Here is a 14,226-nt window from a genome sequence, read left to right as displayed (position 1 = left end):
CCCGGCATTGCCTGTCTCTCTGACCGGTTCAATGTTAACACAAGCCCATGGGGTAAGCCATGTCAGTGACAAACAAATGATGAGAGCTCTCGAACATTGGTGGCATCCATTTTTGCAATCCATGGTGTCAGGTCATGTGACGAGTTGTTGTATCTGTCAGGAACACAATGTAAAACCTAGCATCAAACCCAAACGGGGGTGTTTCCCTTTGACATCTGGTCCAGGGGAAGAAATTGTGATTGACTTCACAGACATGATTACACGAGTACATGGCAAACGCTATGTTTTGGTGATTGTTGATTATTTCACTGGTTGGCCAGAAGCATATCCTGTCGGCCGAGAGGACAGTACGGCCGTAATAAAGTGTCTAATCAACCATTACATTCCACACTATGGGTTCCCACGACGTATCAGATCTGACAATGCCACCCATTTTAAAAATGAACATTTGAAAATTGTTGAACAGGCTCTAGGCCTAACACATGCGTATGGTACGGTTTACCATGCGGCCAGCCAAGGTAAGGTTGAACGTTTAAACCTGACAATTAAACTAAAATTGGCTAAAATCTGTGCACAGACTAAATTGAACTGGCTGTCAGCTTTACCCATTGCTCTCATGTCTATTCGTTCTTCTGTCAACAGGATCTCAGGCTTTACACCTTTTGAATTGCTTACAGGTCGTCAATTTCCAGGACCAACCACGGCGTTGAGAGAGGACACAGTGCAGCCATTGTCACATACTGTGTATTTTGATAAACTAACAGCTCTGATTCGAACCTTTTCCCATCAGGTAACTCCTGTACCAGCACAACCGGAGGAACTGCCATCTCCAGTCACAGCTGACTGGGTCAGGATCAGGATCTTCCGCAGAAAGTGGAGTGAACCACGGTGGTCTAAGCCCCATCGAGTAACAGCTCGCACCTCACACTGTGTGCAACTACAAGACAAAGGCGATACTTGGTTCCATTTAACATCCTGTGTAGCTTGTGACCCACCTTCTAGGTCTCTTGCTGACACTGGTTTGGACCTGAGGACTCAGGTCCAAGAGAGGGAGGATACACAAAGTGACGGTAAAACAGACACTGAAATTGCCACTGGACAACACCAACAGCTCCAAATTATACATAAAACAGGCGACATTTTCACAAGCCCACACACAGAACCATTGGCCCATTGTGTAAGTGCTGACTGTGCATACGGAGCAGGTATAGCTAAACAGTTCAAACGGCGATATGGTACAGAGAAAGTAATTGATCAAAACAAACAACCAGGTGAATGTGCAGTGACTAAAGAAGAAGACGGCAGAATTATTTTTCACCTAATAACCAAAGAACAATACACTGATTTACCAACATATGACTGTTTCACAGAAAGCCTAAAACACATGAGAGATTGGTGTGTGGCTAATAGAGTAAGAAGTATCTCAGTACCCCGGCTGGGGTGTGGTCTAGATAAACTAGACTTCAAGAAAGTGCAAAAGATTCTGAGTGAAATGTTTACGGACGTGAACATACAAATAACCATTTATTCCTTATAACCAAGTTTTATTATTGTGTGATTTTGAGTGTTTTTCAATATTTTTCATTTTTTCAGGTTTAAAAAGTGTATTTTTAAGAATGTTTTCTTACAAGTTTTAGGGTATTAAGTTTTTAAGAAGTGTTGATTTTGTAAAGATAACAAGACATTACTAGAGAGGGTGAATACAGCAGCAACAAGATGAAGCTGTGGGAAAATTGGAAGTTGTTGTGCGTATTAGGGATAATTGCAGGAACCATCGTAGGGATAATTTTCGGAATACAGAAAAGTCAGGAAGGTAATAGCACCACACTGCGAACTAGACACAGAAGATCAACTGCATCAACAGACCCATGTGTAACAAAATATGGGGGGCTAGAATTAAATTATGAAAAGAATTCAACCACTTCATTCCAATTCGATTTATGTAAAGTGATAAAATGTGGGGACAAGGAAAGCACATGGAGGGGATATGATACATACGTGTGTCTCAGTCAGGGAGTGAACACACCATGTAAAGCCAACAATAGTAGAGCCTCAGGCCAATGGTGTAGCACCTGGAGTCAGGTGGTGGCCTACACAGGAAACTGGAGGCCAGAGAAATTCCATTATGGGACGCGAACGGAACTGTGGGAAAAAATTACGCTCCAAAGGGATTTTCACGTGAGTAGTAATCCCATAACCATGTCAATAGGGGGTTGGGACGAGTTGCCAGGACAAGCGCACGGAGAAAAACATAAACCATTGTATCTTGTTTTCGGGGTAGACATCTCAGGGACGGACCCAATGGCGATAATTAAAGTAAACTTGAGAGAAAGACCAAAAAATGAAACAGTGAAAACAGAGAAACCATTGTCAGTAAAAAACCCAAAGGGTGAAATAGTAGAAATTGACTACACCAAATTAAAACCAGAAGACATAATAGAAAAAGCCACAGGGTATGGGGAAAACAATTTATGGCTGGAATGGATAATTACCACAGCCAGAGAACAAGGATTAGATGATTGTGTAGGTTCCGGTGTGCTTTTGACGCAAGCCGAAAACTAGGCACATAGAACATCAAGCTCCTTGCAATCAGACGATACCATTGGGCTGACGGCAACTCAACTTTATTTATATAGCGCTTTTACAATTTTCATTGTTACAAATGCAGCTGTACATAAGACATATTGACTATAAGCAAAACAATTAAAGTTGTACCTGCAAAAACAAGAAAAAGAAAGTTGAAACACAGAAGACAGACATACCCACATACAAAACACTCCACACACACAATATGCACACTGTACTAACACATAGACAAGAGCACACACACACACACCACACGGATGCGCTAGCACACACAACACAGTACAAGTACGCACACACACACACCCACACCACGCTCAGTGAGAGCACACATTTAGGATAAAGGAGAGAGAAGCACAGGTCAAATATAACAGACTATAAATTCCTATATGCAATATTAATTAAGTAAAACTTTAAAATTCTAAAGCAGCCCCCCGGCCAGGCAAGATAGTGCAAAAACAGTATGCAAGCGGTGGTCGAGGAACCCAAAACTCTAAATCGAGAAAAAAAACCTCAGGAGAACCCAGGCCCAACCAGGGGATTCCAGTTCCCCTCTGGCAAAAGCTGCTGCCTCTGCACAAGCTCCAGAGACTTGCACAACAAGGCTAAATAAAATAAATAAACTTATAATAAAATAAATTATAGTTTAAGATTTTCATTAATAATCATAATAGCATTTGAAATTTTGTGGTGAAGACATGTCAGTGACCGCGTCTGTCTTATGCTCTCTCTCAGCTCTTGTCAGGTCCCCACTTCTCCCATTCTCCGCTCTACCATCAGGTCAGGCCATGAACTGCATCCTGCTCGCTGTGGTAACCTTGGAACAATGAGACAAGACTGGCTGAGAGTAGAGTACTGTTCTGTACTCTTTGATGCAACAAGTACATCAGTTGTGTTTTTGGTTCCGGTTGATCTAACTAATGCAGCCTAAACCCTCTGAAGATTTATATTATGGAAGAGTAGTGTATGCAAGATTAAAAAGATGCGTCTTTAGTCTAGATTTAAACGGACAGAGTGTGTCTGCCTCCCGGACAGTGCAGGGAAGACTATTCCAAAGTTTAGGCGCTAGATAGGAAAAGGATCTACCACCTGCACTTGATTTTGAAATTCTAGGTATTACCAACTGACAGGACGCCTGAGAGCGTAATGCACGTGAAGGACTGTAATACAAAAGGAGTTCATTCAAGTACTGAGGAGCTAAACCATGTAAGGCTTTATAGGTAATAAGCAAGATTTTAAAGTTAACGCGATGCTTTATAGGTAACCAGTGCAAGGTTGACAGAACCGGGCTAATATGTTCATACTTTTTGTACGTGTAAGAACTCGAGCTGCCGTCGTTTTGGACCATTGGAGTTTTTGTAATAAGCCTGCAGGGCAACCACCTAACAGTGCATTACAGTAGTCTAGTCTTGATGTCATGAATGCATGAATTAACTTCTCTGCATCTGACATTGACAGCATATGACGTAGTTTAGATATATTCTTAAAATGGAAACGCAATTTTACAGGTGTTGGCGACGTGGCTCTCAAATGACAGATTACTATCGAATAGAACGCCAAGATTCTTTGCTGACGACGAGGGTTTTATGGAACATCCGTCAATAGTTAAACAGTATTCTTGGTTGTTACTTATAGCAGTTTTCGGTCCAATAAGTAACACTTCCGTTTTGTCCGAGTTCAGTAATAAAAAGTTGTTAGCTAGAACATACCAGTTGTGGTTTTTTTAATCAGTCCAACAGCGAAATGTCACAATAGGCATGCTGAAAATGCATGCAGAAACAGTCAGATCGTAGACTGAATTGGATTTATAGATTCCCATTCCCGCTAAGACGAATAAAAGGAGAATTCTCTGCAGGTGGTCGACGTGGTTTCTACACTCTTCGGTTCCTTTTTCAGCTGCGATGAGGGCTGCACAGGATTAGGTCACTTATATAACCGTCTGTAATTCCTGCTAGTTGACATGCTTGTACAATATTCTCACATTATTCAAGCAAGTCGAAATCTATGTCACGTAGATTCTCGTGATCTCAACCCGTGACAATGGTGGTAGTAACAAAGCAATGAACTGCGTTAAACTTCAATTTAAGACTTTGCTTGATTCAATTACTTTCGTCGCTATTTCTGTTGGTACTTCTGTCTGCTATACTAACTTCTCTCCGGTCCCTGTTAAATTGTTGTTTCCATGGTCAGCTCCTGCACATCGACTAATAATGATGTCCGACTGTGCTTAGACCCGTAACGCGCATTGACAGAAGGCATGAGCGCTAGCGGTTCATACTGCATGAGCCTTTATTAGAGAGCTCATTTTTGGTCAAATCTACGGCAAGTGTCAGTCAAACAGTTATGTTTCAGACAGAGATACAGTAGTATTTGCCTAAAACAGGGATGATCCAATTTCCGGCGAATCATTAATCCAAAGGGCCTGACAAGAGGGATAATTCAATACACAGGCAGAAGATCAGAACACGAGACAACAGGCAAGACTTTGACTAGACTATGGAAACTAGAACTAAATACTTAAACATCGAATACTTTAAATACTTTAACTGCTCCATAAAGTAGCTACGCTAAACAGCATAAACGTTTAAACAATATGAATGGATGTTTGAGACTGATTCTTATAGTGGGTGTGATTGGTAGCAGGTGTGTGTGATTGGTTTCGGCTGAGTTTGTGAGCTTATGGGAAATGTAGTCCAGGGTGATGTGTAACAGTCTGTGTGGTGTGAGAGTCAATAAAGGGCGACCTCTGGTGGCAATCGGACGGAAGAACACGCACTGGATTCGTGACAAGACCTGTGGTTTAATCTTGAACAGCATGCAATGCGTTTCTTGAATTTTGTTCTCATGAGGATGGAGTTTCCCATTCACAAAGCGCAGGTTAATCTTGTCACTTTTGTAATAACATAGCGTGTGTCATTGTCTCGCTGAGACTTTTTATGAGTCACACAACAGAAACTCGTCATTTTGTTCCTTGTCCCTTTCATTTTCATTTCATTGCTGTGGCTGAAAGGGTAGCTCTGCTCGTCCTGTGACTTTCTGTTGTCGAATGACTGTTGATAAAGCTGAAAAACTGCACGTGGAGGACATCTGGGGCCGTTTCGCAGCAATGCAGGGTAAGTGCAAACTCAGAGTAAGTTAACCCCGGAAAACGGGATACTCAAGGTTTTCCGTTTCAGAACGCAAGGTATGTCAAACCCGCGACCGCGGGGTAACTCAAGCCTGTTTCAAAAAAAGAGGTATCTTATACTCAGAGTGAGTAACTATAGTAATCTACTCTGTGAACCTAACCTGGTCGGGAGCAGGTTTTATTCCACAAACCCAGGGTTTGTTACAATCTCCGTCCTCCTTTTTGAAGCGCGAGTAGTGTTGAAATTGCCTACGCCATTTGTTTATTCATTCGTTTTCCTTAATCGCGCACGATTTCGTCACACAGACATTAAAATGGCATGTCCGTTTATTCAGGAACCTGTAGATGAGGAAGCTGCATTAATTCGGAGAGAGTTAAATTTACGTCGGGAGAGAATGGTGAGGCCCCGTTTGGATGTTTTATCATTTCCGGAGGATTTTTTATTTGAGCGATATCGTTTTTCTTTACAATCCATTACANTTACTTTGTACACCCACCTCTAGTTTGTGCCTAAGGAGCTCAATTTCCAAATCTGTTTTTAGGATCTGACGGTCCAAGTACACAAGTTCTTTATCTGTCTTTTGTAATTGTTTTATGAGATGAAGCTTATATAGCTCCTTAACTGGCAACTGAAAAACACAAGACTGAGGTTATATGTTGGAGTTCTAAAAAAGTCTGCAGATTCAAACAATGGCATTTACTGAACTTACTGAACTGAGTTTATCTGTGTGTCAGAATTTGATGGACCCTCCTCCTGTTCTGCCATGCTCCGTTCAAAAAAAGAGAAGCATGTCAGTTTGAGCATACATACCAACTAGCACTCTAGAGGTCTACACACTCAGTGTGTGATTTGGAGATACATCAAATGAACATTACCTCTGTAGGCCTCTCGTGTCAGCAGACAAGGTTTCTTCATCCCCTTCATCCTGTGAAGATGAACATTTTGTGTAGTATTCACTTTTTAAGAATGCCCTTAAATTATGCTGCATTGGGTAGGCCACTTACAACTGACTGGGGTTCTGTTGTGACAAGAGGTTCCACAAGGTTAACATTACCATCAGAATCTGCTGGGACAAAGAAAAAGGCCAAAGTGAAATCAATTTAACTATCAGAAAGAGCCTGTACAAACCAAGATAGGTAGACCTCTTACATATTATATAAGCACTTGTATCCTGGGGAGTGACAGGTTCTGATGAACTCCCTCCTGGAATTCCCTCAGCCACTGGTCGCCCAGTGTTAAGGCTCAAGGCCATCTCCTCTGCATCCGTCAGAGGTGGTGGTGCAGGTCCTCCTCCGGTTTTACGTGCCTCTGCCCTCTTTCTATTGGCTGAGTAGACACGAAATAGTCAATTTATTGTCATTACCCTAATTAAGACATGCAGAGAGGATTTTCTCTGGTAGGCCATTGCAACTGATGATGACTTTCATTGGTTGTGGTTTCTAAGACTATCAAATCCAGCAGTGCATAGCTGTTTCACAGACAGGATTTAGAAAAACCAGCCATGATTTTCTTGGGGGAGCAGGTGCAAGCATGGCCAGTTTTCTGTCTTCTACAGCCATAGCGCTCGGTTCTCCTCATAACATTCAAGGCCAGTTTAATTAATATATCAAACATTTCCCAGTCAGGCATGCAACAAGCAAGAGCATTTTATTTCTTTAAACTCACCTGACTGAATGATGTTTTTATATTTCATTTTCAGCTGCTGCCATGTTCTTTTTATTGCAGAAGGATTGCACCTACATGAAAAAAAACATAGGGTGTGTGTGTGTATATTATATCCACACTCTGCTTCATCCTTACATCACAAACCTCACTCGTCGGGGCCGTGCTCTAACATCTGAGCAGATTCTTTGTATGGCCTTACGGTTCTTTGCTAATGGTAGCTTTCTATATAACATCGGGGATGCAGAACACGTTAGCAACGCAACAGTATGCAGAGCGGTAAGAAAAGTGTGCCTCGCTCTCAAGCACTTTTTGCAAGTTTTTGTTAAGTTTCCTGGCCATAAACCTGTGAGAGCCGTCAAAGAGGAGTTTCACAGGATTGCAGGTGAATGGTGTACATCTTTCTAAATTAGGCTGATCAAATAAATGTTGTTCTGCTAAGAACATCTTGCTGCCACCTCTGGAAGTAAGCTAATAATTAAAATGCCCTTTAGGATTTCCCAATGTAATTGGGTGCATTGATGGCACCCATATTCCCATCATCGCTCCTTCCCAAAATGAGGCCGATTATGTCAATCAGAAGTCCATCCACAGCATTAATGTGCAGGTACACTGACATGGCCTAATGTTTCATAATGTCGAAGAGTGTGTCCAAGTACAGTAACTCTAATGTCTTTGTTTGTCACTGTAAAGATCATATGTGATGCTGCACACATAATTACAAATGTGGAGGCTAAGTGGCCCGGCTCGGTTCATGACTCACGGATATATAGTGAGTCATCTCTGAGCAAAAGAATGGGCCAAGGTAAGTAAATGTATGCACTGAACACATGGTCATGTCTGTCTGTCTCTCTGTGAAAAAGCACTAAACCAATGTGACCTTACAGGAGAGATCGATGGCCTGCTGCTGGGTGATAGGGGTTACCCGTGCCAACCTACACTCATAACCCCTTACCCAGAACCTGAGCCAGGCCCCCAGCAGCACTTCAATGTGGCACACAACAGGACAAGATCCCGGGTGGAGATGACCATAGGCCTGTTGAAATCACGTTTCCAGTGCCTACGCCACCTCAGGGTGACCCCTGAAAAGGCTTGTGACTTTATTGTGGCATGTGTTGTTCTTCATAATATTGCCATTATTAGAGGGGAGCAACACCCTGCCCTACAAATTCAAGACCCTGAGGAAGACCTCATACACCATGGGGATTTCCAGGATGGAAGGGTGGTCAGAGACCTCATATGCCGCAATGTCTTTGGACACTAATGAACCACACCAACACAGGACAGTTAAATAAACTCAATTTAATCACATGTCATTTGGTCTTCTTTCTGTCCTACAAATACAAAAGCAACAGTTATGTTTCCTATAAGGTTGTAAGACTGTTCCATTACTTTGTACACCCACCTCTAGTTTGTGCCTAAGGAGCTCAATTTCCAAATCTGTTTTTAGGATCTGACGGTCCAAGTACACGAGTTCTTTATCTGTCTTTTGTAATTGTTTTATGAGATGAAGCTTATATAGCTCCTTAACTGGCAACTGAAAAACACAAGACTGAGGTTATATGTTGGAGTTCTAAAAAAGTCTGCAGATTCAAAACAATGGCATTTACTGAACTTTACTGAACTGAGTTTATCTGTGTGTCAGAATTTGATGGACCCTCCTCCTGTTCTGCCATGCTCAGTTCAAAAAAAGAGAAGCATGTCAGTTTGAGCATACATACCAACTAGCACTCTAGAGGTCTACACACTCAGTGTGTGATTTGGAGATACATCAAATGAACATTACCTCTGTAGGCCTCTCAGTGTCAGCAGACAAGGTTTCTTCATCCCCTTCATCCTGTGAAGATGAACATTTTGTGTAGTATTCACTTTTTAAGAATGCCCTTAAATTATGCTGCATTGGGTAGGCCACTTACAACTGACTGGGGTTCTGTTGTGACAAGAGGTTCCACAAGGTTAACATTACCATCAGAATCTGCTGGGACAAAGAAAAAGGCCAAAGTGAAATCAATTTAACTATCAGAAAGAGCCTGTACAAACCAAGATAGGTAGACCTCTTACATATTATATAAGCACTTGTATCCTGGGGAGTGACAGGTTCTGATGAACTCCCTCCTGGAATTCCCTCAGCCACTGGTCGCCCAGTGTTAAGGCTCAAGGCCATCTCCTCTGCATCCGTCAGAGGTGGTGGTGCAGGTCCTCCTCCGGTTTTACGTGCCTCTGCCCTCTTTCTATTGGCTGAGTAGACACGAAATAGTCAATTTATTGTCATTACCCTAATTAAGACATGCAGAGAGGATTTTCTCTGGTAGGCCATTGCAACTGATGATGACTTTCATTGGTTGTGGTTTCTAAGACTATCAAATCCAGCAGTGCATAGCTGTTTCACAGACAGGATTTAGAAAAACCAGCCATGATTTTCTTGGGGGAGCAGGTGCAAGCATGGCCAGTTTTCTGTCTTCTACAGCCATAGCGCTCGGTTCTCCTCATAACATTCAAGGCCAGTTTAATTAATATATCAAACATTTCCCAGTCAGGCATGCAACAAGCAAGAGCATTTTATTTCTTTAAACTCACCTGACTGAATGATGTTTTTATATTTCATTTTCAGCTGCTGCCATGTTCTTTTTATTGCAGAAGGATTGCACCTACATGAAAAAAAACATAGGTGTGTGTGTGTGTATATATATATATATAGTAGCTAGATATAATTCACATTTTGACGGTTTCAACAAAATGAATATAAAAGTGATTGACAATAAAACTTACGCATTAACACGTAAGCAATTTTCCCCCACGCAGACTCTCTTTCTTTTGCTGCTGCGGCTGTGTTGCTCTTCTTTCGAAAAATGTGCTCATATTCGCTGTACGCTTGTAACAGTACCTCCAATTCGACTGGCGAGAAATAAACGGAGCGCTTTTTGTCAGTGCCGTTGCCATGGTGAAGCTATCTTCGCTCAATTGATGATGGCTTTTTAAAGCAATGGTGCACGCGCATAACCTAGAGTGAACTTACTCAGAGTGGATTAACTAATTGAAATCACCTGTTCTGAAACCGAAAACTCAGAGTTGCGATTCTCTGAGTAAATCAACTCAGAGTTCACATTTTAACTCGGTGTTGGTTGAACCTCCTTATTGAAACGGGCCCCTGGGCTATCATGTGTAAATACAAAGACTCAAGTCACATTATGACGCAATGCTTTGAATATTACTATTTATATTGCAAGAATTGTAAGCACACATTCTCGTATGGAAACCTTTGTTTAAAATACTCATTTTTATCCATGTACTTACATACCTTAAGATGCAAACGTTTCTTTAACCTAAAAAGAAGATATTCTAAGAAATGTCTTAGTGGTTTTGTGTTCTACAATAGACGTTCTTCAAAATATCGTCATTTGTGTTCTGCAGAAGCCATACTGATGTGAAACTCAATGAGGGTAAAATGAGTAAATGATGAGAGAATTGTTAAGCTTTAATGATGTGATATGTCCTGCAGAGATTCCCTGTGGTTATGTACTGCAGTCTTTCATTTAATTCATCATAGTTCAGATGCCAATTCAAGATTACCAAATTCTCATAGACATAGCTGCGTACAATTTACAGTCAATATAATCTCACATCCTATATAGTATTGTACATTCCAGATTCAAGTGATTTTGTAAGTAATGATGTCATTTAGAAAGTGAACTTTTTAAAAACTTTCTCTGAATCTCTTTAGCCAACAGTAAAATGTTCTTTAATTCATGCTTCTGACTGCAAAACAAACCCTTTAAGGGTGATACAAGACCCTTCCCGATCCCTCTGTCTGGATTTATATTATTGCGATAACAACCATCTGGATGTAAATTAACAGCTCTTTTCTGCATTGAATGTTTGTTCATATTATTTGCATTGATCCAATAAAGTATGAAAAGTAGTTATGTTATCTCCGGTCGATCAGCTGATACAAGGGGTAAGGGATAGGAGGTTGCTTATAGCCATCTTGTAAAATATGTCCAACTTCACCTGATATCGGGTTATAAATATATGAATGTATGCTGTATGTACANGTAAAAGAGACGACAACCTTGAAATAAACAACGCGTTTTAAAAAGCATATTTTAAAATGAAAGAACGAAGGAACGTCACGCAATGTAAGTTATGTAACGAAGTAAAAGTACAGATTTTCTATTAGAAATTTACTCAAGTAAGAGTAAAAGTACACACTTTTAATTTTACTTAAAAAGTACATATTTTCCAAAATGTTACTCAAGTAAATGTAACGAAGTAAATGTAGCGCGTTACTACCCACCTCTGGTCCTACAAATACAAAAGCAACAGTTATGTTTCCTATAAGGTTGTAAGACTGTTCCATTACTTTGTACACCCACCTCTAGTTTGTGCCTAAGGAGCTCAATTTCCAAATCTGTTTTTAGGATCTGACGGTCCAAGTACACAAGTTCCTTATCTGTCTTTTGTAATTGTTTTATGAGATGAAGCTTATATAGCTCCTTAACTGGCAACTGAAAAACACAAGACTGAGGTTATATGTTGGAGTTCTAAAAAAGTCTGCAGATTCAAACAATGGCATTTACTGAACATTACTGAACTGAGTTTATCTGTGTGTCAGAATTTGATGGACCCTCCTCCTGTTCTGCCATGCTCTGTTCAAAAAAAGAGAAACATGTCAGTTTGAGCATACATACCAACTAGCACTCTAAAGGTCTACACACTCAGTGTGTGATTTGGAGATACATCAAATGAACATTACCTCTGTAGGCCTCTCTGTGTCAGCAGACAAGGTTTCTTCATACCCTTCATCCTGTGAAGATGAACATTTTGTGTAGTATTCACTTTTTAAGAATGCCCTTAAATTATGCTGCATTGGGTAGGCCACTTACAACTGACTGGGGTTCTGTTGTGAAAAGAGGTTCCACAAGGTTAACATTACCATCAGAATCTGCTGGGACAAAGAAAAAGGCCAAAGTGAAATCAATTTAACTATCAGAAAGAGCCTGTACAAACCAAGATAGGTAGACCTCTTAAATATTATATAAGCACTTGTATCCTGGGGAGTGACAGGTTCTGATGAACTCCCTCCTGGAATTCCCTCAGCCACTGGTCGCCCAGTGTTAAGGCTCAAGGCCATCTCCTCTGCATCCGTCAGAGGTGGTGGTGCAGGTACTCCTCCGGTTTTACGTGCCTCTGCCCTCTTTCTATTGGCTGAGTAGACACGAAATAGTCAATTTATTGTCATTACCCTAATTAAGACATGCAGAGAGGATTTTCTCTGGTAGGCCATTGCAACTGATGATGACTTTCATTGGTTGTGGTTTCTAAGACTATCAAATCCAGCAGTGCATAGCTGTTTCACAGACAGGATTTAGAAAAACCAGCCATGATTTTCTTGGGGGAGCAGGTGCAAGCATGGCCAGTTTTCTGTCTTCTACAGCCATAGCGCTCGGTTCTCCTCATAACATTCAAGGCCAGTTTAATTAATATATCAAACATTTCCCAGACAGGCATGCAACAAGCAAGAGCATTTTATTTCTTTAAACTCACCTGACTGAATGATGTTTTTATATTTCATTTTCAGCTGCTGCCATGTTCTTTTTATTGCAGAAGGATTGCACCTACATGAAAAAAAACATAGGTTTGTGTGTGTATATATATGTATATATTTATATATATATATACACACATATATAGTAGAGCTAGATATAATTCACATTTTGACGGTTTCAACAAAATGAATATAAAAGTGATTGACAATTAAACTTACGCATTAACACGTGAAGCAATTTTCCCCCACGCAGACTCTCTTTCTTTTGCTGCTGCGGCTGTGTTGCTCTTCTTTCGAAAAATGTGCTCATATTCGCTGTACGCTTGTAACAGTACCTCCAATTCGACTGGCGAGAAATAAACGGAGCGCTTTTTGTCATGTGCCGTTGCCATGGTGAATCGTGCTATCTTCGCTCAATTGATGATGGCTTTTTAAAGCAATGGTGCACGCGCATAACCTAGAGTGAACTTACTCAGAGTGGATTGAACTAATTGAAATCACCTGTTCTGAAACCGAAAACTCAGAGTTGCGATTCTCTGAGTAAATCAACTCAGAGTTCACATTTTAACTCGGTGTTGGTTGAACCTCCTTATTGAAACGGGCCCCAGGACCAAGAAAAACATGACTAAGGAAGCAGAGCCATGACATTTGCCTAGTGTTGGTGATTTCTGTGGTTCATGACCATTCTTTTGATTCCAATAAAGAATAAATTCATTAGAACTGTGTGGTACTGTAAAATTAGTCAAAACAGGGCTGCCACGTGAAGGCTCAGTGCCGCTAACCCCTTTTGTTTTTTTGTGTTTTATTTTTTCATATATTTTTATAATGCTTTTTTTGCCTTTTGTTTTTTATATATTTTTTAATACTATTCTTATTTATACATAACTTTTTCTATTTTCTTCAGTTGTTTCCTCTTATTCTGGTTTATTCTTTATACTTTTTTGAACTGTGACCTTCACTAGATGTACCATTAGTCGTCACACTCTTCCTCCCATAGAGGTTGATTATAGTGATTCTCACAATTCCCAACTTGACATGGTCCACAAGCAGGCATGCATGGTAGTCCATATGCCCTGCAACCGCACCGTTGTGTTCGGCAGGCAGTTGTGCATCTGTCCACCAGCAAATGGTGCCTAATGATGCCTTCCATCAGTGTGCCTATTGCACCAAGTAGGTTCATAAAAGTATGAAAACCTCCAAGCATTAAGACTATGCTTTTAAGGGGACTACTCTGTGGTGCATCCATGATCATCTCTGCTGTTTTCCAATGATTGACCTGTACTCTGGAGACAAAACATGTATTTTGTC

At 40.8% G+C, this 14,226-nt stretch overlaps 2 protein-coding genes across 4 annotated transcripts in view; one reads left to right on the top strand and one right to left on the bottom strand.

Moving 5' to 3' along the window:
* Window positions 1–14,226, bottom strand: part of adcy2b (adenylate cyclase 2b (brain)) — a 113,180-nt gene that overhangs the window by 56,940 nt on the left and 42,014 nt on the right. The gene's annotated exons all lie outside the window — the stretch shown is intronic.
* On the top strand, window positions 5,955–8,637 carry LOC130566638 (putative nuclease HARBI1). Its single transcript, XM_057354254.1, has 5 exons — window positions 5,955–6,182; window positions 7,478–7,758; window positions 7,868–7,980; window positions 8,067–8,178; window positions 8,261–8,637. Exons 1-5 carry the CDS (start codon window positions 6,025–6,027, stop codon window positions 8,635–8,637), a joined length of 1,041 nt encoding a protein of 346 aa, XP_057210237.1. The 5' UTR covers window positions 5,955–6,024.

The sequence above is a fragment of the Triplophysa rosa genome, linkage group LG16 (genome assembly GCF_024868665.1).
Source record: "Triplophysa rosa linkage group LG16, Trosa_1v2, whole genome shotgun sequence".
NCBI classification, from domain to species: domain Eukaryota; kingdom Metazoa; phylum Chordata; class Actinopteri; order Cypriniformes; family Nemacheilidae; genus Triplophysa; species Triplophysa rosa.
This window is presented reverse-complemented; position numbering and strand designations above follow the sequence as displayed.